The sequence below is a fragment of the Taudactylus pleione genome, unplaced genomic scaffold (genome assembly GCF_031769625.1).
Source record: "Taudactylus pleione unplaced genomic scaffold, aTauple2 ptg000523l, whole genome shotgun sequence".
NCBI lineage: Eukaryota > Metazoa > Chordata > Amphibia > Anura > Myobatrachidae > Taudactylus > Taudactylus pleione.
This window is the reverse complement of record NW_028284925.1, coordinates 2196297-2219875: the sequence shown is the minus strand read 5'-3', so window position 1 is coordinate 2219875 and position 23579 is coordinate 2196297. Positions and strand designations below refer to the sequence as shown.

General features: G+C 49.9%; 1 protein-coding gene across 5 annotated transcripts in view; it reads left to right on the top strand.

Moving 5' to 3' along the window:
- The window catches only part of SPICE1 (spindle and centriole associated protein 1), an 89913-nt gene that overhangs the window by 47849 nt on the left and 18485 nt on the right, over positions 1-23579 (top strand). For 4 of the 5 annotated variants that reach the window (XM_088450771.1, XM_088450772.1, XM_088450768.1 and 1 more), the window contains exons 14-15: positions 2987-3354; positions 11478-11820. In XM_088450771.1, the coding sequence (XP_088306897.1) occupies positions 2987-3354; positions 11478-11820 (711 nt within the window). The remainder of the gene's footprint in view (positions 1-2986; positions 3355-11477; positions 11821-23579) is intronic. The other variant, XM_088450770.1, reaches the window with a different exon arrangement.

The following is a 23579-nucleotide window of genomic DNA, read 5'->3' as shown; positions in this document are numbered from 1 at the left end:
CCGGTACTGCCTGGACCTGTTGAGGCAACCCCATAGGGGGAATTACTGCCGGGACTGTCAGGTGGTCTGCAATAGTAGCTAGCACCTGAGTCAGGGACGCCCAAGGAGGCTCCCGGGCAAGGACAGAAGACGTACCTGATGTAACATAACACGTTGTACATAGTCCACCCTGGACAACATCCTCCTCATTCAAGCTTGCTGCACAGGATTTGCATGAGAGCAATGTAGGTGCAGTCGCTTGCTTGCTACTTTTGCCTTTGTTAGACATAGTCACAGAGTATACACTAATATGCGACAGAATACACCATATACAAATGGGTATGCAGACGCTATTGTGCGTCAGAATGCACCAAATACAGATGGGTATACAGATGCTATTATGTGACAGAATACACCAAATACAGATGCTATTATGCGACAGTGTATACAAATGGTTATGCAGTATAGTGATCCTGCCTATGCTTAAATAAGCTGCAGGAGAGCACAGCACAGAATATGGTACTGTGTAGAGTGCAACCAAACAGTATGTGACAGCCTGCACATTTATAAGTGAAGTATAGTAGACCCTGAATACACTGGTATGATAGGGTTATAGTGAGAGGAGAGGGAAAGGCATAGGCTGACAGATTAGAGAAATCATACAGACAGACAGCGCTAGCACTAGTCACATACTATGCAGAAAAACACTAACTGCAAAAGGGCGCTACATTAACCTACTCAGACGCAGTGTGTGATAGGCTATAGCGCTACATTCACCTACTCAGACGCAGTGTGTGATAGGCTATAGCGCTACATTCACCTACTCAGACGCAGTGTGTGATAGGCTATAGCGCTACATTCACCTACTCAGACGCAGTGTGTGATAGGCTATAGCGCTACATTCACCTACTCAGACGCAGTGTGTGATAGGCTATAGCGCTACATTCACCTACTCAGACGCAGTGTGTGATAGGCTATAGCGCTACATTCACCTACTCAGACGCAGTGTGTGATGGGTTATAGCGCTACATTCACCTACTCAGACGCAGTGTGTGATGGGTTATAGCGCTACATTCACCTACTCAGACGCAGTGTGTGATGGGTTATAGCGCTACATTCACCTACTCAGACGCAGTGTGTGATAGGTTATAGCGCTACATTCACCTACTCAGATGTAATGTCTGGTAGGCTATAGCGCTACATAACCGGACTCCTTGGAGAGGTATGTAGGGGGACCGGACCCAGCATTGTCTAGAGAGAGCTGTGGCTGAGCCTGCAGAAAATGGCCGCCGGAGACCTCTGAGGGGGCGGGGTCCGAGGAGGAGAGCAGCTCAGAGCATCCAGACCGTGGCGGAATGGCGACTTGAGCTGGGGGAGGGGCCGCTGTAATAGGGAAAGCTGACCTCCCCTGGCTGATTTGTGATCACCGGGACACTAGATTCCCGCACCATATGTACCCTCGTGGTCTAGTGGATCACGCGGTCGATGCCGGTGTTCACTCTCAGCAGTCTGTCCCCTGAGACCGGGCTACCACAAGCTGTAACCCGCCTTACTTGTCCCCTGCGTCCGAGTTGCAGTCTGGGGTCCTCCGCGCGGCCAGCTAGCAAGGTGCCCGAGAGGGGTGATGGAGTGGCAGCACAGATGTCCTTAGGACAGTGACGCTGAGCACTCAGTAATAAAGATAAATAAGATTTGAAATCATAAAAATAAAGCTTTGGGCTGCATAAGGCACCTGATACTGTTATACATGTGATCCCAACTCCTGCCGGACACCAAACACACTGATTGGCCTCAGGGGCGGGGTTTAGGGGGGAGGGACCATTCCATCCTGGCAGATGAAAGCTTAACTGTTTGGTGTCCGGTACTTATCCACCACCTACACCCCATGGTATCCCTGTGGATCCCTATGGACCCTGAAGAAGAAAGCAGCCATTGATTAGGCCTCAGGGATTCATCACTCTGGTGCTATGGAAAGCCAGAGCTTGCATGGATGGCTTGCTGGTCTCATAGGTAACAGAAGGGTTTGGTCTAGCCTGCTAATTGATGAATCCACATATTTTGCATGCACACTAATAACTGACATGCTATGCTTTATTATTTAAACTTTTTGCATTATGAGTACCACATTATGTAGTATCTTAGATCCATGGGGTTGGCTGTCACTGTAGTGGATGAGGGGAAGTCATGCAGTGCCTGGGTTACGTTAACCAGATTTCATGAAAATTAGAATTTTGGGGTCTTCTGTGCTTCTCTGATCTTATATATATATCTTTTTTTAACGTGTTCACATTAAAAATGAAAATCTCTTAATATAAGCCATGGAAGTAGAAAGCACTGTTCAGTGCTCCTCTGATAATCCACTGAAGTTCTGTTTTAAAAAAAAAAAAGAAGTTTAATAGAACATTAGCACCCCCTGCCCATAATGGAACTGAAGATCCCCCCCCCACACACACACATTTTAGAACGTGTCCTGATGGGATACACATCACAAAGCAGAGTCTGCAGGAATTTAAATTGCTGAGAGATCACTGGCCCCGCCCCTGTGTAGTAATGCACCAATCCACGTAGTGCATTTCTGCAAAGCTGTCACTCAAACTCTGGAGTAGTGAAGCTCCTCCCTCATATGGCGCACTGATGTTCTGCAACCCACAGCATCCAATCGGATATTCGCTTTAGTAACCGAGCATAAACCAACAGATGATGGCTGATAGGTTGCTGTGGGTTACAGCATGTTAATGCTCTTTGCACCATATTATTAATGTTGAGCACATACGCTGAGATAACAGGCAATTGGACTGATACTGCAGATTGTATGGCCCCAAAATTAGAACTGCCTAGTAAGGCTTATTGTGTCCCGATATCCCGCTTCCACATGTTGGGAGGTACGCTAACAGCGAGGGAGCGAGCGAGTACTGGCCATGTATAATCTGCGTCTTCTTAGACCTTATAGAAGGTTTTATAGACTAATCAATACCAACCAATATTCTATTTTCCTCTTTTACCGCAGTGGCTAGGAACAGCCTTGGCGTAGAGTCTTCACCGCCCACCAACACCGTGGCCAAACCCAAAGACTGCCCGGGGTCCAGGAATTGCCCCAGCCTGGTTGAAGCTAGCATCCCTGCACAATGGTGGAAATTGCAGCGCGACCCCCCGAATTCAGACTGTCCCAATGTGCCTCAGCCGTCCTACCCTTCCCACAGGGTCACTCAACCGCATGATCCTCACCGTGCGCTGCAGGACTCGGACAGCGAGGAAATGAGCGGCAGTTACCTGACTGATGATAACATCGTGGCTGAGCTGACCACTCAGAACAACTTGCTGAGGTCTAAGCTGGCCCTGCTCAATATTGATATTCCGTTGCACTCCGATGACAAAGTAAGTAGGGAAAACAGTGACACCTAGAGGATGGAGGAAAGTATTGCTTATCCCAGCTCTATAATATACTCTATAATAATATACATGTAAAACAAAGCATTGCATGTGTTCTGATGAATAATGATGATCCAGTTGTTCAGGTCCTCAGACCGTGCCTCATTAACCTGTCCGTTAGGACACATCGGCCTTTGTTAATGTTCCCACAATTTCAGTACATAGGTAAATGCTGAGCTGCAGCGATTGTTTCAGTGCTGGGAATGGCTATTTGGAGACGCTTTGTACACAGCATTTTATTCTTTTCTCCCATACGAACGCAAAAATAAAGAGGTCCTATACGAATGACCCGCGTTACGCATCATCGTGCTTAATCTGCTACTTAATTCCAAGTCCTTTGCGGCAAAAAATGCTAATCCTGAGTACAGCACATAGGGCCCAGTATGGATCGCAAATGCAACAGCGTATGCAGATCAATCGATGGTGCTTACTGCGCTTGCGTATGCATCGCAGTGCGCGTGATTGAGATAGCATTGCGATCACGCATGCAGAAAGAAAAGCATCGCAGATTGAGTGACGGGATGTCAGCATTTGGGATGTGGTGATGGGGGAGTGGTCAGTGAAACGCAGGCGTGTCTGTCCATTTGAACGACGTTGCATGGGCGTGCATAAATGAGCCACTGCGACGGCATACTCAGTTTGTGTAGTCACTGCGTGTGACGAGACTTGTAATGTCACAGCTGCTGTAATTCTGTGTGAGGGGCCGATGTTACTGATGTATACACAGGACTGTGAGGTATTACAGATGTGAGATAGCAGTAGTGGGTGTCTCTATGCTGGCTGAGCTGTGGCTGATGTTACAGATGTATACACAGGACTGTGAGGTATTACAGATGTGAGATAGCAGTAGTGGGTGTCTCTATGCTGGCTGAGCTGTGGCTGATGTTACAGATGTATACACAGGACTGTGAGGTATTACAGATGTGAGATAGCAGTAGTGGGCGTCTCTATGCTGGCTGTGCTGTGGCTGATGTTATAGATGTATACACAGGACTGTGAGGTATTACAGATGTGAGATAGCAGTAGTGGGTGTCTATGCTGGCTGTGCTGTGGCTGATGTTACAGATGTATACACAGAACTGTGAGGTATTGCAGATGTGAGATAGTAGTGGGCGTCTCTATGCTGGCTGAGCTGTGGCTGATGTTATAGATGTATACACAGGACTGTGAGGTATTACAGATGTGAGATAGCAGTAGTGGGTGTCTCTATGCTGGCTGTGCTGTGGCTGATGTTACAGATTTATACACAGGACTGTGAGGTATTACAGATGTGAGAAAGCAGTAGTGGGTGTCTATCCTGGCTGAGCTGTGGCTGATGTTACAGATGTATACACAGGACTGTGAGATATTACAGATGTGAGATAGCAGTAGTGGGTGTCTCTATGCTGGCTGTGCTGCCGCTGATGTTACAGATGTATACACAGGACTGTGAGGTATTACAGATGTGAGATAGCAGTAGTGGGTGTGTCTATGCTGGCTGTGCTGTGGCTGATGTTACTGATGTATATACAGGACTGTGAGGTATTACAGATGTGAGATAGCAGTAGTGGGTGTCTCTATGCTGGCTGTGCTGTGGCTGATGTTACAGATGTATACACAGGACTGTGAGGTATTACAGATGTGAGATAGCAGTAGTGGGTGTCTATGCTGGCTGAGCTGTGGCTGATGTTACAGATGTGTACACAGGACTGTGAGGTATTACAGATGTGAGATATCAGTAGTGGGTGTCTCTATGCTGGCTGAGCTGTGGCTGATGTTACTGATGTATACACAGGACTGTGAGGTATTACAGATGTGAGATAGCAGTAGTGGGTGTCTCTATGCTGGCTGAGCTGTGGATGATGTTACAGATGTATACACAGGACTGTGAGGTTTTACAGATGTGAGATAGCAGTAGTGAGTGTCTCTATGCTGGCTGAGCTGTGGCTGATGTTACAGATGTATACACAGGACTGTGAGGTATTACAGATGTAAGAAGGCAGTAGTGGATGTCTCTATGTTGCCTGAGCTGTGGCTGATGTTACTGATGTATACACAGGACTGTGAGGTGTTACAGACGTGAGATAGCAGTAGTGGGTGTCTCTATGCTGGCTGAGCTGTGGCTGATGTTACAGATGTATACACAGGACTGTGAGGTATTACAGATGTGAGAAAGCAGTAGTGGGTGTCTATGCTGGCTGAGCTGTGGCTGATGTTACAGATGTATACACCGGACTGTGAGGTATTACAGATGTGAGATAGCAGTAGTGGGGGTCTCTATGCTGGCTAAGCTGTGGTTGATGTTACAGATGTATACACAGGACTGTGAGGTATTACAGATGTGAGATAGCAGTAGTGGGCGTCTATGCTGGCTGAGCTGTGGCTGATGTTACAGATGTATACACAGGACTGTGAGGTATAATGGATGTGAGATAGGAGTAGTGGGCATCTCTATGCTGGCTGTGCTGTGGCTGATGTTACAGATGTATACACAGGACTGAGAGGTATTACAGATGTGAGATAGCAGTAGTGGGGGTCTCTATGCTGGCTGAGCTGTGGTTGATGTTACAGATGTATACACAGGACTGTGAGGTATTACAGATGTGAGATAGCAGTAGTGGGCGTCTATGCTGGCTGAGCTGTGGCTGATGTTATAGATGTATACACAGGACTGTGAGGTATTATGGATGTGAGATAGCAGTAGTGGGTGTCTCTATGCTGGCTGAGCTGTGGTTGATGTTACAGATGTATACACAGGTCTGTGAGGTGTTACAGTTGTGAGATAGCAGTAGTGGGTGTCTCTATGCTGGCTGAGCTGTGGTTGATGTTACTGATGTATACACAGTACTGTGAGGTATTACAGATGTGAGAAAGCAGTAGTGGGTGTCTCTATGCTGGCTGAGCTGTGGTTGATGTTACTGATGTATACACAGGACTGTGAGGTATTACAGATGTGAGAAAGCAGCAGTGGGCGTCTCTATGCTGGCTGTGCTGTGGCTGATGTTACAGATGTATACACAGGACTGTGAGGTATTACAGATGTGAGATAGCAGTAGTGGGTGTCTCTATGCTGGCTGAGCTGTGGCTGATGTTACAGATGTATACACAGGACTGTGAGGTATTACAGATGTGAGAAAGCAGCAGTGGGTGTCTCTATGGTGGCTGAGCGGTGGCTGATGTATACACAGGACTGTGAGATAGTATAGATGTGAGATAGCAGTAGTGGGAGTCTCTATGCTAGCTGAGCTGTGGTTGATGTTACAGATGTATAGACAGGACTGTGAGGTATTACATATGTGAGATAGCAGTAGTGGGCGTCTATGCTGACTGATCTGTGGCTGATGTTACTGATGTATACACAGGATTGTGAGATATTATAGATGTGAGATAGCAGTAGTGGGAGTCTATGCTGGCTGAGCTGTGGTGGATGTTACAGATGTATACACAGGACTGTGAGGTATTACAGATGTGAGATAGCAGTAGTGGGCGTCTCTATGCTGGCTGTGCTGTGGCTGATGTTACAGATGTATACACAGGACTGTGAGGTATTACAGATGTGAGATAGCAGTAGTGGGCATCTCTATGCTGGCTGAGCTGTGGCTGATGTTACAGATGTATACACAGGACTGTGAGGTATTACAGATGTGAGATGGCAGCAGTGGGTGTCTCTATGCTGGCTGAGCTGTGGCTGATGTTACAGATGTATACACAGGACTGTGAGGTATTACAGATGTGAGATAGCAGTAGTGGGTGTCTCTATGCTGGCTGAGCTGTGGTTGATGTTACAGATGTATACATAGGACTGTGAGGTATTCCGGATGTGAGATAGCAGTAGTGGGCATCTCTATGCTGGCTGAGCTGTGGCTGATGTTACAGATGTATACACAGGACTGTGAAATAGCGGTAGTGGGCGTCTCTATGCTGGCTGAGCTGTGGCTGATGTTACAGATGTACATGTAGGATTGTGAGTTAGTACAGATGTGAGAAAGCAGTAGTGGGTGTGTATGCTGGCTGAGCTGTGGCTGATGTTACAGATGTATACATAGGACTGTGAGGTATTCCGGATGTGAGATAGCAGTAGTGGGTGTCAATGCTGGCTGAGCTATGGCTGATGTTACAGATGTTTACACTGGATTGTGAGGTATTACAGATGTGAGGTAGCAGCAGCGTGTGTCTATGCTGGCTGAGCTGTGGTTGATGTTACAGATGTATACACAGGACTGTGAGGTATTATGGAGGTTAGATAGCGGTAGTGGGCGTCTCTATGCTGGCTGTGCTGTGGCTGATGTTACAGATGTATACATAGGACTGTGAGGTATTACAGATGTGAGATATCAGTAGTGGGTGTCTATGGCTGAGCTGTGGCTGATGTTACAGATGTATACATACGACTGAGGTATTACAGATGTGAGATAGCAGTAGTGGGAGTCTCTATGCTAGCTGAGCTGTGGTTGATGTTACAGATGTATAGACAGGACTGTGAGTTATTACAGATGTGAGATAGCAGTAGTGGGTGTCTCTATGCTGGCTGAGCTGTGGTTGATGTTACAGATGTATACACAGGACTGTGAGATATTACAGATGTGAGAAAGCAGTAGTGGGTGTCTCTATGCTGGCTGAGCTGTGGCTGATGTTACAGATGTATACACAGGACTGTGAGTTATTACAGATGTGAGATAGCAGTAGTGGGCGTCTCTATGCTGGCTGAGCTGTGGCTGATGTTACAGATGTATACACAGGACTGTGAGGTGTTACAGATGTGAGATATCAGTAGTGGGTGTCTCTATGCTGGCTGTGCTGTGTCTGATGTTACAGATGTATACACAGGGCTGTGAGGTATTACAGATGTGAGATAGCAGTAGTGGGTGTCTCTATGCTGGCTGAGCTGTGGCTGATGTTACAGATGTACACGTAGGATTGTGAGTTAGTACAGATTTGAGAAAGCAGTAGTGGGTGTGTATGCTGGCTGAGCTGTGGCTGATGTTACAGATGTATACATAGGACTGTGAGGTATTCCGGATGTGAGATAATAGTGGGTGTCTATGCTGGCTGAGCTATGGCTGATGTTACAGATGTTTACACTGGATTGTGAGGTATTACAGATGTGAGGTAGCAGCAGCGTGTGCCTATGCTGGCTGAGCTGTGGTTGATGTTATTGATGTATACACAGGACTGTGAGGTATTACAGATGTGGGAAAGCAGTAGTGGGCGTCTCTATGCTGGCTGTGCTGTGGCTGATGTTACAGATGTATACACAGGACTGTGAGGTATTATGGATGTGAGATAGCAGTAGTGGGTGTCTCTATGCTGGCTGAGCTGTGGCTGATGTTACAGATGTATATACAGGACTGTGAGGTATTACAGATGTGAGAAAGCAGCAGTGGGTGTCTCTATGGTGGCTGAGCGGTGGCTGATGTATACACAGGACTGTGAGATATTATAGATGAGAGATAGCAGTAGTGGGAGTCTCTATGCTGGCTGAGCTGTGGTTGATGTTACAGATGTGTACACCGGACTATGAGGTATTACAGATGTGAGAAAGTGGCAGTGGGTGTCTCTATGCTGGCTGAGCTGTGGCTGATGTTACAGATGTATACACAGGACTGTGAGGTATTACAGATGTGAGAAAGCAGCAGTGGGTGTCTCTATGGTGGCTGAGGGGTGGCTGATGTATACACAGGACTGTGAGATAGTATAGATGTGAGATAGCAGTAGTGGGAGTCTCTATGCTAGCTGAGCTGTGGTTGATGTTACAGATGTATAGACAGGACTGTGAGGTATTACATATGTGAGATAGCAGTAGTGGGCGTCTATGCTGACTGATCTGTGGCTGATGTTACTGATGTATACACAGGATTGTGAGATATTATAGATGTGAGATAGCAGTAGTGGGAGTCTATGCTGGCTGAGCTGTGGATGATGTTACAGATGTATACACAGGACTGAGGTATTACAGATGTGAGATAGCAGTAGTGGGCATCTCTATGCTGGCTGAGCTGTGGCTGATGTTACAGATGTATACACAGGACTGTGAAATAGCGGTAGTGGGTGTCTCTATGCTGGCTGAGCTGTGGCTGATGTTACAGATGTACATGTAGGATTGTGAGTTAGTACAGATGTGAGAAAGCAGTAGTGGGTGTGTATGCTGGCTGAGCTGTGGCTGATGTTACAGATGTATACATAGGACTGTGAGGTATTCCGGATGTGAGATAGCAGTAGTGGGTGTCAATGCTGGCTGAGCTATGGCTGATGTTACAGATGTTTACACTGGATTGTGAGGTATTACAGATGTGAGGTAGCAGCAGCGTGTGTCTATGCTGGCTGAGCTGTGGTTGATGTTATTGATGTATACACAGGACTGTGAGGTATTACAGATGTGGGAAAGCAGTAGTGGGCGTCTCTATGCTGGCTGTGCTGTGGCTGATGTTACAGATGTATACATAGGACTGTGAGGTATTACAGATGTGAGATATCAGTAGTGGGTGTCTATGGCTGAGCTGTGGCTGATGTTACAGATGTATACATACGACTGAGGTATTACAGATGTGAGATTGCAGTAGTGGGCGTCTATGCTGGCTGATCTGTGGCTGATGTTACTGATGTATACACAGGATTGTGAGATATTATAGATGTGAGATAGCAATAGTGGGAGTCTCTATGCTGGCTGAGCTGTGGTGGATGTTACAGATGTATACACAGGACTGTGAGGTATTACAGATGTGTGAAAGCAGCAGTGGGTGTCTCTATGGTGGCTGAGCGGTGGCTGATGTATACACAGGACTGTGAGATAGTATAGATGTGAGATAGCAGTAGTGGGAGTCTCTATGCTGGCTGAGCTGTGGTTGATGTTACAGATGTATAGACAGGACTGTGAGGTATTACATATGTGAGATAGCAGTAGTGGGCGTCTATGCTGGCTGATCTGTGGCTGATGTTACTGATGTATACACAGGACTGTGAGGTATTACAGATGTGAGATAGTAGTGGGTGTCTATGCTGGCTGTGCTGTGGCTGATTTTACAGATGTATACACAGGACTGTGATGTATTACAGATGTGAGATAGCAGTAGTGGGTGTCTCTATGCTGGCTGAGCTGTGGCTGATGTTACAGATGTATACAGAGGAATGTGAGGTATTACAGATGTGAGAAAGCAGTAGTGGGTGTCTCTATGCTGGCTGTGCTGTGTCTGATGTTACAGATGTATACACAGGACTGTGAGGTATTACAGATGTGAGAAAGCAGTAGTGGGTGTCTCTATGCTGGCTGTGCTGTGGCTGATGTTACTGATGTATACACAGGACTGTGAGGTATTACAGATGTGAGATAGCAGTAGTGGGTGTCTATGATGGCTGAGCTGTGGCTGATGTTACAGATGTATACACAGGACTGTGAGGTATTACAGATGTGAGATAGCAGTAGTGGGTGTCTCTATGCTGGCTGAGCTGTGGCTGATGTTACAGATGTATACACAGGACTGTGAGGTATTACAGATGTGAGATAGCAGTAGTGGGTGTCTATGCTGGCTGAGCTGTGGCTGATGTTACAGATGCATACACAGTACTGTGAGGTATTACAGATGTGAGAAAGCAGCAGTGGGCGTCTCTATGCTGGCTTTGCAATTGCAAACATTAGCATTTTTTTCGCAGCAGAACTGCGTGCGTAATGGCAGCTGCTATCGCAATAGTGTTCTGTAATGAATTTGGCCCATAGTACACTGTTAGTGAATTAAGAGGTCAAATTCTGGAAAAAGCACTCAAGCATGGGAATTCTTGCCAATGGCGGAGCGTCTAAATCGCGCTACATTGTATATAAAGGGTCGGCATCTTGCGCCATATTGCATGTAAGTGGTCGGTGTATGAGGACGCATCTTTTTGAATGAAGCGGATTCAACAACAGAGAACGCTCATAAGAACTCCCCACAATATATTCAGATCCTTTGTAAGCTACAGAAATCTGCTCGTGTGACACCTGCAGTTTAACGTTTATAGGATTTATATTGTTTATACCTAAGTTTCTTCCTGTGTTGCCTTATTGCGTCTTTAGAACATTTACACTGTACGGTGAGAAATAATTGTCTCCCCATCCCCAGCAGAATATGGCGTCTGTGAAGAGCGCGTACGGCGCTATGACTACGGACATGAGGATCGCAGAACTGAGCCGGCAGAGCGCGCACGGCCCTATGACTACGGACATGAGGATCGCAGAACTGAGCCGGCAGAGCGGGCACGGCCCTATTACTACGGATATGAGGATCTCAGAACTGAGCCGGCAGAGCGCGTACGGCCCTATGACTACAGACATGAGGATTGCAGAACTGAACCGGCAGAGCGCGGAGGCCCGAGAGAAGCTCATTTACCTCATCGAGCAGCAGAAACGGAATGTGCTCGTCTCGCCAGCGATCTCGCCCATCACCCCGCAACGTGAGGATGCAGGTACTGTGCCGGGAGCTTAGCGCCAGCTAGGTAACCCCCCTTGTCTGTATGTTGTTTGCATATAACTGCCTAATGCAGATTGGCAAGATAACCGTGGGGAGGATGTTATAAAGAGAAGATCCTGGAAAACGTTCCGCCTTACCCTTTGTCACATTACTTGGCGGTGCCATACCACAGGCTGTTATGTATGAACGCCATAAAGGCGTTGCTCCCCTGGGACTATTATTGTCCGTCTGTTACGTTAAGGGACCCAGGAACCTTCTTTACAGAAATCTTGGGGGCCCATTTATTAAGGATCGCATTTTGCAATGCTATCAGGGCATGCAGTATCGCCCATGATCGCATTGCAAAATGCGATCATACCAGCCGAATGTATGACCCGGCACATGCACGGAGACGGTCTCCGAAAAGAGCCCGTCCCTGCGATGTGGCCGGAGCGCATTCCGGGCTGCTGCGCATGCGCAGTCCCGCGGACTGCACATGAGCGGCGCCGATTGCCGGCGGAGTGATCTGGAAGATCCCTCCGCCGGCTCAAATGCGGTAAGTGCCCATAGGACACAGCGGCTAACGCTATCTGCAGATGGCGTTAGTTGCTGGGGTCAATATCGGGAATGCGAAGCATTCCCGATATTGATACATTTGGCAGCTTCGCATCCCCCATAGAAACCTATGGGGGAGGCGGCTGCCGGCGGCAATGGAGGGATCGCAGCAGGTATCGGAGATACCTGCTGCGGTCCCTCCTTCATACATTCGGGGAATACTAAGTTTCTACTTCAGGGTCCATAGGGGGTCCACAGGGTTGACCTTGGGGTATAGGTTGGGAACCAAATCCGGGCACCACGCAGTTAAAGCTTTTAGCTCCCAGGATGCACTTGGGTCCACTCTCCCTATAACCCCGCCCCCCAGCCAGAGGCACCTCAGTTTAAGTTGGTGCCCGGCCGGAGTCGGGTCACCGTTACTGCAGGGGGGCTGCTTAGCAGCCTCTAAGCTTAAAAGAGTTTTGTTTTATTATTTTTTTTACTACTCTTCAGAGCGGCAGCATCAGACTGTCCAATGGACGTCTGAGCTGCCGCTCCTACACCCCGCCGGCGCTGCGACGCCAGTACAGATCTGGGGATCGCAGCGGGACCCCAGAGTCTGTACTAGCCGGGCTCTGGAGGAATCCCTGGGCTGCTGCCGGATCGACGGGGACAGGTAAGTCGCGTGGTCACCGCTTGCGGTGACCCGCGTGTACATGCAGCCTTATGCCTCCGGTCTCTGGGGACAGACCGGAGGCGCTAGCGGTGGCGGCGGGCTCCCCCTCCATGGAGGCATACCCCGCGTGTCCACAGCCCACCAGGGATTATAGCGGCAGCGGGAGCCGGCATCCCGGGGGGTCAATTGCTAGCCAGGGGAGGAAGCCTTCCCTGTCTAGCGGCTCCTCCCCTCAGCTCAGCGCGCCTTTCAATACTACAGTCTGGCGTCGCTGAGCTGCTTCCTCCGCGGGCCACGCTTCTTCTGAGGTCTCCAGTGGCCATTTTCTCTCTGTGGTGCTGCAGAACTCTTAGGATGTCAGTGAGCCCAGTCCCCCTGCGTACCTGGCCATTTTGGGTGAGTGTACACAGCGCTATAGCCTTCCCAGACACTGAATCTGGGCAGTTGAATGTAGCGACATTGTGCAGTATATTATATGTCATGCTTATGTATGTATATATATTTTTCTGCATTGTATGTGACTTATGCTAGTGCTGACTGTCTGCTTTTTCTCTCACCTGTCAGTGTATATCTATCCCTTTTCTTTATCTGCCCTAATACAGGTGTACCTGGGGTGGTTCTGAGACCTCACATATATATATTTGTTAATATCTGTGAGGTTTGTCACATACTGTTGCGTGCTGCACGTTGCCATATTTTAGATGGAACTGTGAGTTGCGTACGCTGATAATGGGTTCCTGCAGCTAATCTTAGCGTCAGTCAGGACTGGTATGGCGCTGCTTAATATTTCCGTCAAGATAGTCAGATATATCTGACCAGGAGATTGCACACGATACTGCACCCATTATTGCTATCCTGCAAGTCATAGCCTGCAGGAATTAGTGCGGAGGATTTTAACTCAGAAAGGTTTACGTATGCGGCACCATCTGGTGCCGGGCCCCTTGCACGACCCCCTTAAAGGGCGTTGTTTCTCAGGATCCTCTCCTTTGAGGATCGCCGGGCGGGCCCCATTGTCGTCACTCGCTTGGAGTTACTTCACCATACTGCCCTTTTGAACTCGGGGTATCTCGCAATTTCTTGCAATTTACCCCTGTGTCACAGACTATCGCTCCCTGCCGGGGTTTTTCACAGTACATGAATTACCTCCGATACCACATCGGTCTGTCATTCCCCTTGCAGGGATTACCACAACGGCCACCCTGGTGGATGTTGTTTTATAGAAATACTAATTGGCGTGATATACGTCCTGTGGTTACTGACCAGTGGCTCTGCCGTGAACTGGATGGTATATTCGGCTCTTTCCCTCTCACATGGGGGGAGCCGATCTCAAGTATTATTATCCCTGCTTTGGGGCTGGTAGCCAGGCTCATTCTGGATATAGAGAATGTCGATCCTGCACCAGTATCATACATCTCCCGTTTTCTGCCCAGCGGGTGGATCTCATAGCGGGAGTCTGGCTGTTCCCAGATACGAGGAGTCACAAAGGCCTCCTGTTTCCCATTCCCTGAGGGTCCTCACAAGTAATGGAAATCCCCTTCTGGGATGGATTTGTATGTTAATCATCGGGTTACAGGCATTAATACGCCTCCCATCCCGGCCTGGACGAATTTTACGGATCCGTAGGTGGTAACTTTGCCTGAAATCAATGTACTCGTTTTCAGGGCCTGTTGCCCGTCCTACCATGGCCATCGCATGGTGATGCTTTTGTGACGTTTTTCCCCTCCAACACGTCTGAGGTTCAAATATCTTTTTGCCGCTCACAAAATATGCAGTGGTCATATGTGGGATTACCTCATGGGATGCCGGTCTTCTAACTTTCACGGTTTCGGCGGCGTCTGTATCCGCCGCAGTACCCTATGGCTGCGTTATGGGAAAGCAGAGGTGCACACTCCTTCCAGGGGGAAGTTCTTGTTTGGTCCTGACCTTGACAAAATCGTTGCATCATTGGCAGTATCACTAATGGGGAGATACCGTCTTTAGCTACTCCCACTACATTCGGACTAACTCTGTTAAGTCTTTTTGTCCTCAGGGTCAGCCTAAAGGCCTGTTTTTTCCTAGGCTGTCGGCCTCCACGGGGGCCACCATATCCAGTACCGAGCAGTCCTGGACTTCCGGACGACCCTGTTTCTACACCTGAGGATATACCCTCAGCCTGACGGGACAGGTCTACATCTGGGGAATTTCCAGAGTGAGGTACTGATTCTCAACGGCCTCTCATTGCTCATGCAGCCTCCTCACAGGCATTGTTACACGGGCCCTTCTTCAGAACTGATCAGGGCCTTACAATCCCAGAAAGCTATACAGTCTTTGTGGTAAGCAGAGCTATTTCGGCCAACCTCACTATCTCAGTGAGGGACTGGTTGTTCTACTTTCTTTTTGGGGCGGTGACCGACTGGTCCTCCTTTGCCTATACTCTGTCTCAAATCCCTGAATCAGATTCCAACGGTGCCTTGACTCAGGTGGAATCGTCCATGCTCCATCATCCGATGTTTGGAACCTGGGGATTTTATGGTATATCCGAGTATTCAGGATACGTACCTACGGGTACATACAGAGCCCTCTCATCAGCATGGGTTCAGGTTTGCTGTGCCACAGCAACACTTGTAAGTTTCGGGCTCTGCCTTTTGGGGCTGTCCTCAACTCCACCGGGGTTTACCAGCTTTATGGATTTTCTGACAGTTCACCTGTTCAGTGTATCCGAATGCTCCTTTCTCTGGAAGGTCTCCTGCTTTTAGCAGGATCACCAAGGTACTTTACCGCCAGGTCAGGATAACCGGGGCTTCTTCTCGGCACAGATAATTAGTCAACGGAGGAAAAGTCCTCCCTGCATCCCTCACAGGGTTTTCTTCATCTGGGAGCACTGCTGGATTCTCAGAATCTGAGAATTTTTCTGGCGTAAGACAAGATCTCCACTCTTCAACTTCGAGTGTGCGGATATCTACGCAGTCGACATATGTCATTACTCTTTGATGCGCGGTCTACCAGAGTGTCTACCTTTTGGTAGGGTGGAATGTGCTCAGTTCCATTCCAGGCCTTGCCATAATTGACTCCCCTCCAGATGGATCGAGTTTTTTCCATCGGATCGCTGTTCGAACGATGATACTTTCTCCGGAGGCGAGTTGGTCTCTGTCCGGGTGGCTATGGCCATCTCGTCCAGGGTGTTCTTTGCTAAAGACAGTGTCTGGTCCGCATTCGTTTCGGGGCAGTTGGACGTCTGTCGCTTCTGCCCTGCCACTTAACTTGTTGATACTTTAAGCTGTCTTGGACTTTCACTCTGGCCTAACCCATTTGTCACGGTAAACCTGAATAGGTTCAGTCCGACAGTGTCACAACAGTGGCTTCCATCTAGGCAACACTGGTAGTTGGGTGGCAATGTTAGGAATGTCATCCATTCTGACATAGTCCAAGGGTCTTCTCCTGGCCAACTCTGCAGTGTTTATTCCCGGAGCGCTCCATTGGGAAGCGGGCTTCCTCAGCCGTCACGGCGTGCATCCCGGGGACTAGTCTCTTCTCCAAGAGAGGTTTCAACTCCTGGTGAGCAGAGGGGGCCTCCCTGAGGGGATTGATCCCCATGGCCTTCTGACTCGATCACACATTACCGGTGTTACAGTCCAGCTCTAGGAGTACTGAAGCTACCTTCAGTGACTCTTTGTCAGTGAAGTGGTCCTTCCACTTTGTGTACCTGTGTCCTCCGGTCTCCCTTCTTCCTCGAGGTCTTCGGAAGTTTAATTCGAGACGGAGGGGCTTTCCTTCTGGGGGCTCCAGGTCGTCCCAGACATCACTGGTACTAAGATTTTCGGAGTCTCCTCCTCGATGCTCCGTTCCTACTGCTTCACTATCTGGACCTGTTGTCTCAGGGTCCTTGTTTTTCCCTGGATCTGGATCGCTTGTCTTTAACTGCGCCCCTACTGTGGTCATCGGGCTTCCCTGGCTCTGTCTTCATTGAGATGTTTAGAGCAGATAGGCCAGACTTTGCTGGGATCTGCCACGGACTGTGGCATACATAATTCTTATGGTATCGTACCTGTCGATACGATCCTCCGGTGTCCAGGATTTCCAGATATTCTGGCATTCCTTCCAGCTGGCTTGGGTTTCACCCTTGGCCTGGCCTTCCTGACAGTGCGGATCTCTACACTGTCGGTATGGTTAAGATATGGAATTGCTCCGCTCTGGTATCCAGTTCATCCTTTGGAGTGTTTTATGGATTATGTCTCCACTTGTCCTCCCTAGGGACTCCTGGGGAGTTAGTAGTGGTTCTTTGTTCCCTCCGGGGACAGTCAATGGAACCGCTGGTTGTGATAGCCATTACATGGTCTATTGTTTAAGCTCTCTCTCTCTCTCTCTCTCAGGGTGTTTAAATCAACCAGGAGAGTGTCTGAATGGGGAGCGTTCTCATGTGGCTCCCTCTTCTGGAGGGCATCATGTCAGGGTGTGAGTTGCTCTCGCCCTGTGTTTCTTCTTAAAGTGGTTTTTAGGTTCCATATTATTCTGGAACTTATGGTATGGCCATTCAGTTCCCAGTCCTCTCGGCTGTTGTGGCCTCATGGACTGGGGTCTGGCCTCTTTGGCTTTATGTGATCCGTTCAAGTTCCTTATGGTAAGCGGACTCCTTATTGGTGGTCTGCGGTTTCTGGTTTTAACAGGAAACGATGGCCGGCCTATAATGAAATGTTGACTGGATGGCCTCGTATGTCTTCCTCAGGGGCCTACCCATGGGTGGGCATTTCTGTCGTTGAGGCTTGTTTTTTTCTCGGGCCGTGTAACCCTCGTGGGCGGCTCGTCGTGGCGCCTCGGCTGTTTTGCCTTACTAGGTGTCCACGTGGTCTTCTGTCCATACCTTTTTAAGGTTCTAGGCATTGGTTTCCTTTGCCTCTCAGGATGCTTCCTCTTTGGCGACGGATTCTCCTCTCAGCACAGGAGCGTCCCCACCCTTGGTTGAACTGCTTTGGGACATCCCCAAGGTCAACCCTGTGGACCCCCTATGGACCCTGAAGTAGAAAACAAGAGATATGGTAAGAACTTACCTTTGTTATCTCTGTTTCTACGAAGTCCATAGGGTCCACAGGGCGCCCGCCCTGACGCACCTGGCTTCATATGGGCTGTGTTACTGGTCACCGGCTTCCCGTCTCCTTTTCTGTGAGTATGGTTCTAGAGTGTTCCAGTTTTCTCTCTCTTTTTCTCTCCTCCTCCGGCCTTTGGCTACTTACAATCTGAGGTGCCTCTGGCTGGGGGGCGGGGTTATAGGGAGAGTGGACCCAAGTGCATCCTGGGAGCTAAAAGCTTTAACTGCGTGGTGCCCGGATTTGGTTCCCAACCTATACCCCAAGGTCAACCCTGTGGACCCTATGGACTTCGTAGAAACAGAGATAACAAAGGTAAGTTCTTACCATATCTCTTGTTATTTGAGGTAAACCCCCAAAAAAAGGTGTTTTCTGGGAATTTACCTCAAATGATCTTTGATAAATGTGCCCCCAAGTGATGTCACCAGATACTATCGCACGCCAGGTACTACTGGTAGATCTGCGCTAGCATTGATCCAATAGTACATGCTATTGTACTTATTATATATATTACCTATTATAGCTCCACTGGAGGTTTCTGTCCTCCCTGAGCTCGCCTATTATAGCTCCACGGGAGGTTTCTGTCCTCCCTGAGCTCGCCTATTATAGCTCCACGGGAGGTTTCTGTCCTCCCTGAGCTCGCCTATTATAGCTCCACGGGAGGTTTCTGTCCTCCCTGAGCTCGCCTATTATAGCTCCATGGGAGGTTTGTGTCCTCCCTGAGCTCGCCTATTATAGCTCCACGGGAGGTTTCTGTCCTCCCTGAGCTCGCCTATTATAGCTTCACGGGAGGTTTCGGTCCTCCCTGAGCTCGCCTATTATAGCTCCACGGGAGGTTTCTGTCCTCCCTGAGCGCGCCTATTATAGCTCCACGGGAGGTCTCTGTCCTCCCTGAGCTCACCTATTATAGCTCCACGGGAGGTTTCTGTCCTCCCTGAGCTCGCCTATTATAGCTCCACGGGAGGTTTCTGTCCTCCCTGAGCTCGCCTATTATAGCTCCATGGGAGGTTTCTGTCCTCCCTGAGCTCGCCTATTATAGCTCCACTGGAGGTTTCTGTCCTCCCTGAGCTCGCCTATTATAGCTCCATGGGAGGTTTCTGTCCTCCCTGAGCTTATAGCTCCACTGGAGGGTTCTGTCCTCCCTGAGCTCGCCTATTATAGCTCCACGGGAGGTTTCTGTCCTCCCTGAGCTCGCCTATTATAGCTCCACGGGAGGTTTCTGTCCTCCCTGAGCTCGCCTATTATAGCTCCACGGGAGGTTTCTGTCCACCCTGAGCTTGCCTATTATAGCTCCACGGGAGGTTTCTGTCCTCCCTGAGCTCGCCTATTATAGCTCCATGGGAGGTTTCTGTCCTCCCTGAGCTCGCCTATTATAGCTCCATGGGAGGTTTCTGTCCTCCCTGAGCTCGCCTATTATAGCTCCACGGGAGGTTTCTGTCGTCCCTGAGCTCGCCTATTATAGCTCCACGGGAGGTTCTGTCCTCCCTGAGCTCGCCTATTATAGCTCCACGGGAGGTTTCTGTCCTCCCTGAGCTCGCCTATTATAGCTCCACGGGAGGTTTCTGTCCTCCCTGAGCTCGCCTATTATAGCTCCACGGGAGGTTTCTGTCCTCCCTGAGCTCGCCTATTATAGCTCCACGGGAGGTTTCTGTCCTCCCTGAGCTCGCCTATTATAGCTCCATGGGAGGTCTCTGTCCTCCCTGAGCTCGCCTATTATAGCTCCATGGGAGGTTTCTGTCCTCCCTGAGCTCGCCTATTATAGCTCCATGGAAGGTCTCTGTCCTCCCTGAGCTCGCCTATTATAGCTCCATGGGAGGTTTCTGTCCTCCCTGAGCTCGCCTATTATAGCTCCACTGGAGGTTTCTGTCCTCCCTGAGCTCTCCTATTATAGCTCCATGGGAGGTTTCTGTCCTCCCTGAGCTCACCTATTATAGCTCCACGGGAGGTTTCTGTCCTCCCTGAGCTCACCTATTATAGCTCCACGGGAGGTTTCTGTCTTCCCTGAGCTCGCCTATTATAGCTCCACGGGAGGTTTCTGTCCTCCCTGAGCTCGCCTATTATAGCTCCACGGGAGGTTTCTGTCCTCCCTGAGCTCGCCTATTATAGCTCCACGGGAGGTTTCTGTCCTCCCTGAGCTCGCCTATTATAGCTCCACGGGAGGTTTCTGTCCTCCCTGAGCTCGCCTATTATAGCTCCACGGGAGGTTTCTGTCCTCCCTGAGCTCGCCTATTATAGCTCCACGGGAGGTTTCTGTCCTCCCTGAGCTCGCCTATTATAGCTCCACGGGAGGTTTCTGTCCTCCCTGAGCTCGCCTATTATAGCTCCATGGGAGGTCTCTGTCCTCCCTGAGCTCGCCTATTATAGCTCCATGGGAGGTTTCTGTCCTCCCTGAGCTCGCCTATTATAGCTCCATGGAAGGTCTCTGTCCTCCCTGAGCTCGCCTATTATAGCTCCATGGGAGGTTTCTGTCCTCCCTGAGCTCGCCTATTATAGCTCCACTGGAGGTTTCTGTCCTCCCTGAGCTCTCCTATTATAGCTCCATGGGAGGTTTCTGTCCTCCCTGAGCTCGCCTATTATAGCTCCACGGGAGGTTTCTGTCCTCCCTGAGCTCACCTATTATAGCTCCACGGGAGGTTTCTGTCTTCCCTGAGCTCGCCTATTATAGCTCCACGGGAGGTTTCTGTCCTCCCTGAGCTCGCCTATTATAGCTCCACGGGAGGTTTCTGTCCTCCCTGAGCTCGCCTATTATAGCTCCACGGGAGGTTTCTGTCCTCCCTGAGCTCGCCTATTATAGCTCCACGGGAGGTTTCTGTCCTCCCTGAGCTCGCCTATTATAGCTCCACGGGAGGTTTCTGTCCTCCCTGAGCTCGCCTATTATAGCTCCACGGGAGGTTTCTGTCCTCCCTGAGCTCGCCTATTATAGCTCCACGGGAGGTTTCTGTCCTCCCTGAGCTCGCCTATTATAGCTCCACGGGAGGTTTCTGTCCTCCCTGAGCTCGCCTATTATAGCTCCACGGGAGGTTTCTGTCCTCCCTGAGCTCGCCTATTATAGCTCCACGGGAGGTTTCTGTCCTCCCTGAGCTCGCCTATTATAGCTCCACGGGAGGTTTCTGTCCTCCCTGAGCTCGCCTATTATAGCTCCATGGGAGGTTTCTGTCCTCCCTGAGCTCGCCTATTATAGCTCCACTGGAGGTTTCTGTCCTCCCTGAGCTCGCCTATTATAGCTCCATGGGAGGTTTCTGTCCTCCCTGAGCTTATAGCTCCACTGGAGGTTTCTGTCCTCCCTGAGCTCGCCTATTATAGCTCCACGGGAGGGTTCTGTCCTCCCTGAGCTCGCCTATTATAGCTCCACGGGAGGTTTCTGTCCTCCCTGAGCTCGCCTATTATAGCTCCACGGGAGGTTTCTGTCCTCCCTGAGCTCGCCTATTATAGCTCCACGGGAGGTTTCTGTCCACCCTGAGCTTGCCTATTATAGCTCCACGGGAGGTTTCTGTCCTCCCTGAGCTCGCCTATTATAGCTCCATGGGAGGTTTCTGTCCTCCCTGAGCTCGCCTATTATAGCTCCATGGGAGGTTTCTGTCCTCCCTGAGCTCGCCTATTATAGCTCCACGGGAGGTTTCTGTCGTCCCTGAGCTCGCCTATTATAGCTCCACGGGAGGTTCTGTCCTCCCTGAGCTCGCCTATTATAGCTCCACGGGAGGTTTCTGTCCTCCCTGAGCTCGCCTATTATAGCTCCACGGGAGGTTTCTGTCCTCCCTGAGCTCGCCTATTATAGCTCCACGGGAGGTTTCTGTCCTCCCTGAGCTCGCCTATTATAGCTCCATGGGAGGTCTCTGTCCTCCCTGAGCTCGCCTATTATAGCTCCATGGGAGGTTTCTGTCCTCCCTGAGCTCGCCTATTATAGCTCCATGGAAGGTCTCTGTCCTCCCTGAGCTCGCCTATTATAGCTCCATGGGAGGTTTCTGTCCTCCCTGAGCTCGCCTATTATAGCTCCACTGGAGGTTTCTGTCCTCCCTGAGCTCTCCTATTATAGCTCCATGGGAGGTTTCTGTCCTCCCTGAGCTCGCCTATTATAGCTCCACGGGAGGTTTCTGTCCTCCCTGAGCTCGCCTATTATAGCTCCACGGGAGGTTTCTGTCTTCCCTGAGCTCGCCTATTATAGCTCCACGGGAGGTTTCTGTCCTCCCTGAGCTCGCCTATTATAGCTCCACGGGAGGTTTCTGTCCTCCCTGAGCTCGCCTATTATAGCTCCACGGGAGGTTTCTGTCCTCCCTGAGCTCGCCTATTATAGCTCCACGGGAGGTTTCTGTCCTCCCTGAGCTCGCCTATTATAGCTCCACGGGAGGTTTCTGTCCTCCCTGAGCTCGCCTATTATAGCTCCACGGGAGGTTTCTGTCCTCCCTGAGCTCGCCTATTATAGCTCCACGGGAGGTTTCTGTCCTCCCTGAGCTCGCCTATTATAGCTCCACGGGAGGTTTCTGTCCTCCCTGAGCTCGCCTATTATAGCTCCACGGGAGGTTTCTGTCCTCCCTGAGCTCGCCTATTATAGCTCCACGGGAGGTTTCTGTCCTCCCTGAGCTCGCCTATTATAGCTCCACGGGAGGTTTCTGTCCTCCCTGAGCTCGCCTATTATAGCTCCATGGGAGGTCTCTGTCCTCCCTGAGCTCGCCTATTATAGCTCCATGGGAGGTTTCTGTCCTCCCTGAGCTCGCCTATTATAGCTCCATGGAAGGTCTCTGTCCTCCCTGAGCTCGCCTATTATAGCTCCATGGGAGGTTTCTGTCCTCCCTGAGCTCGCCTATTATAGCTCCACTGGAGGTTTCTGTCCTCCCTGAGCTCTCCTATTATAGCTCCATGGGAGGTTTCTGTCCTCCCTGAGCTCGCCTATTATAGCTCCACGGGAGGTTTCTGTCCTCCCTGAGCTCGCCTATTATAGCTCCACGGGAGGTTTCTGTCTTCCCTGAGCTCGCCTATTATAGCTCCACGGGAGGTTTCTGTCCTCCCTGAGCTCGCCTATTATAGCTCCACGGGAGGTTTCTGTCCTCCCTGAGCTCGCCTATTATAGCTCCACGGGAGGTTTCTGTCCTCCCTGAGCTCGCCTATTATAGCTCCACGGGAGGTTTCTGTCCTCCCTGAGCTCGCCTATTATAGCTCCACGGGAGGTTTCTGTCCTCCCTGAGCTCGCCTATTATAGCTCCACGGGAGGTTTCTGTCCTCCCTGAGCTCGCCTATTATAGCTCCACGGGAGGTTTCTGTCCTCCCTGAGCTCGCCTATTATAGCTCCACGGGAGGTTTCTGTCCTCCCTGAGCTCGCCTATTATAGCTCCACGGGAGGTTTCTGTCCTCCCTGAGCTCGCCTATTATAGCTCCACGGGAGGTTTCTGTCCTCCCTGAGCTCGCCTATTATAGCTCCACGGGAGGTTTCTGTCCTCCCTGAGCTCGCCTATTATAGCTCCACGGGAGGTTTCTGTCTTCCCTGAGCTCGCCTATTATAGCTCCATGGGA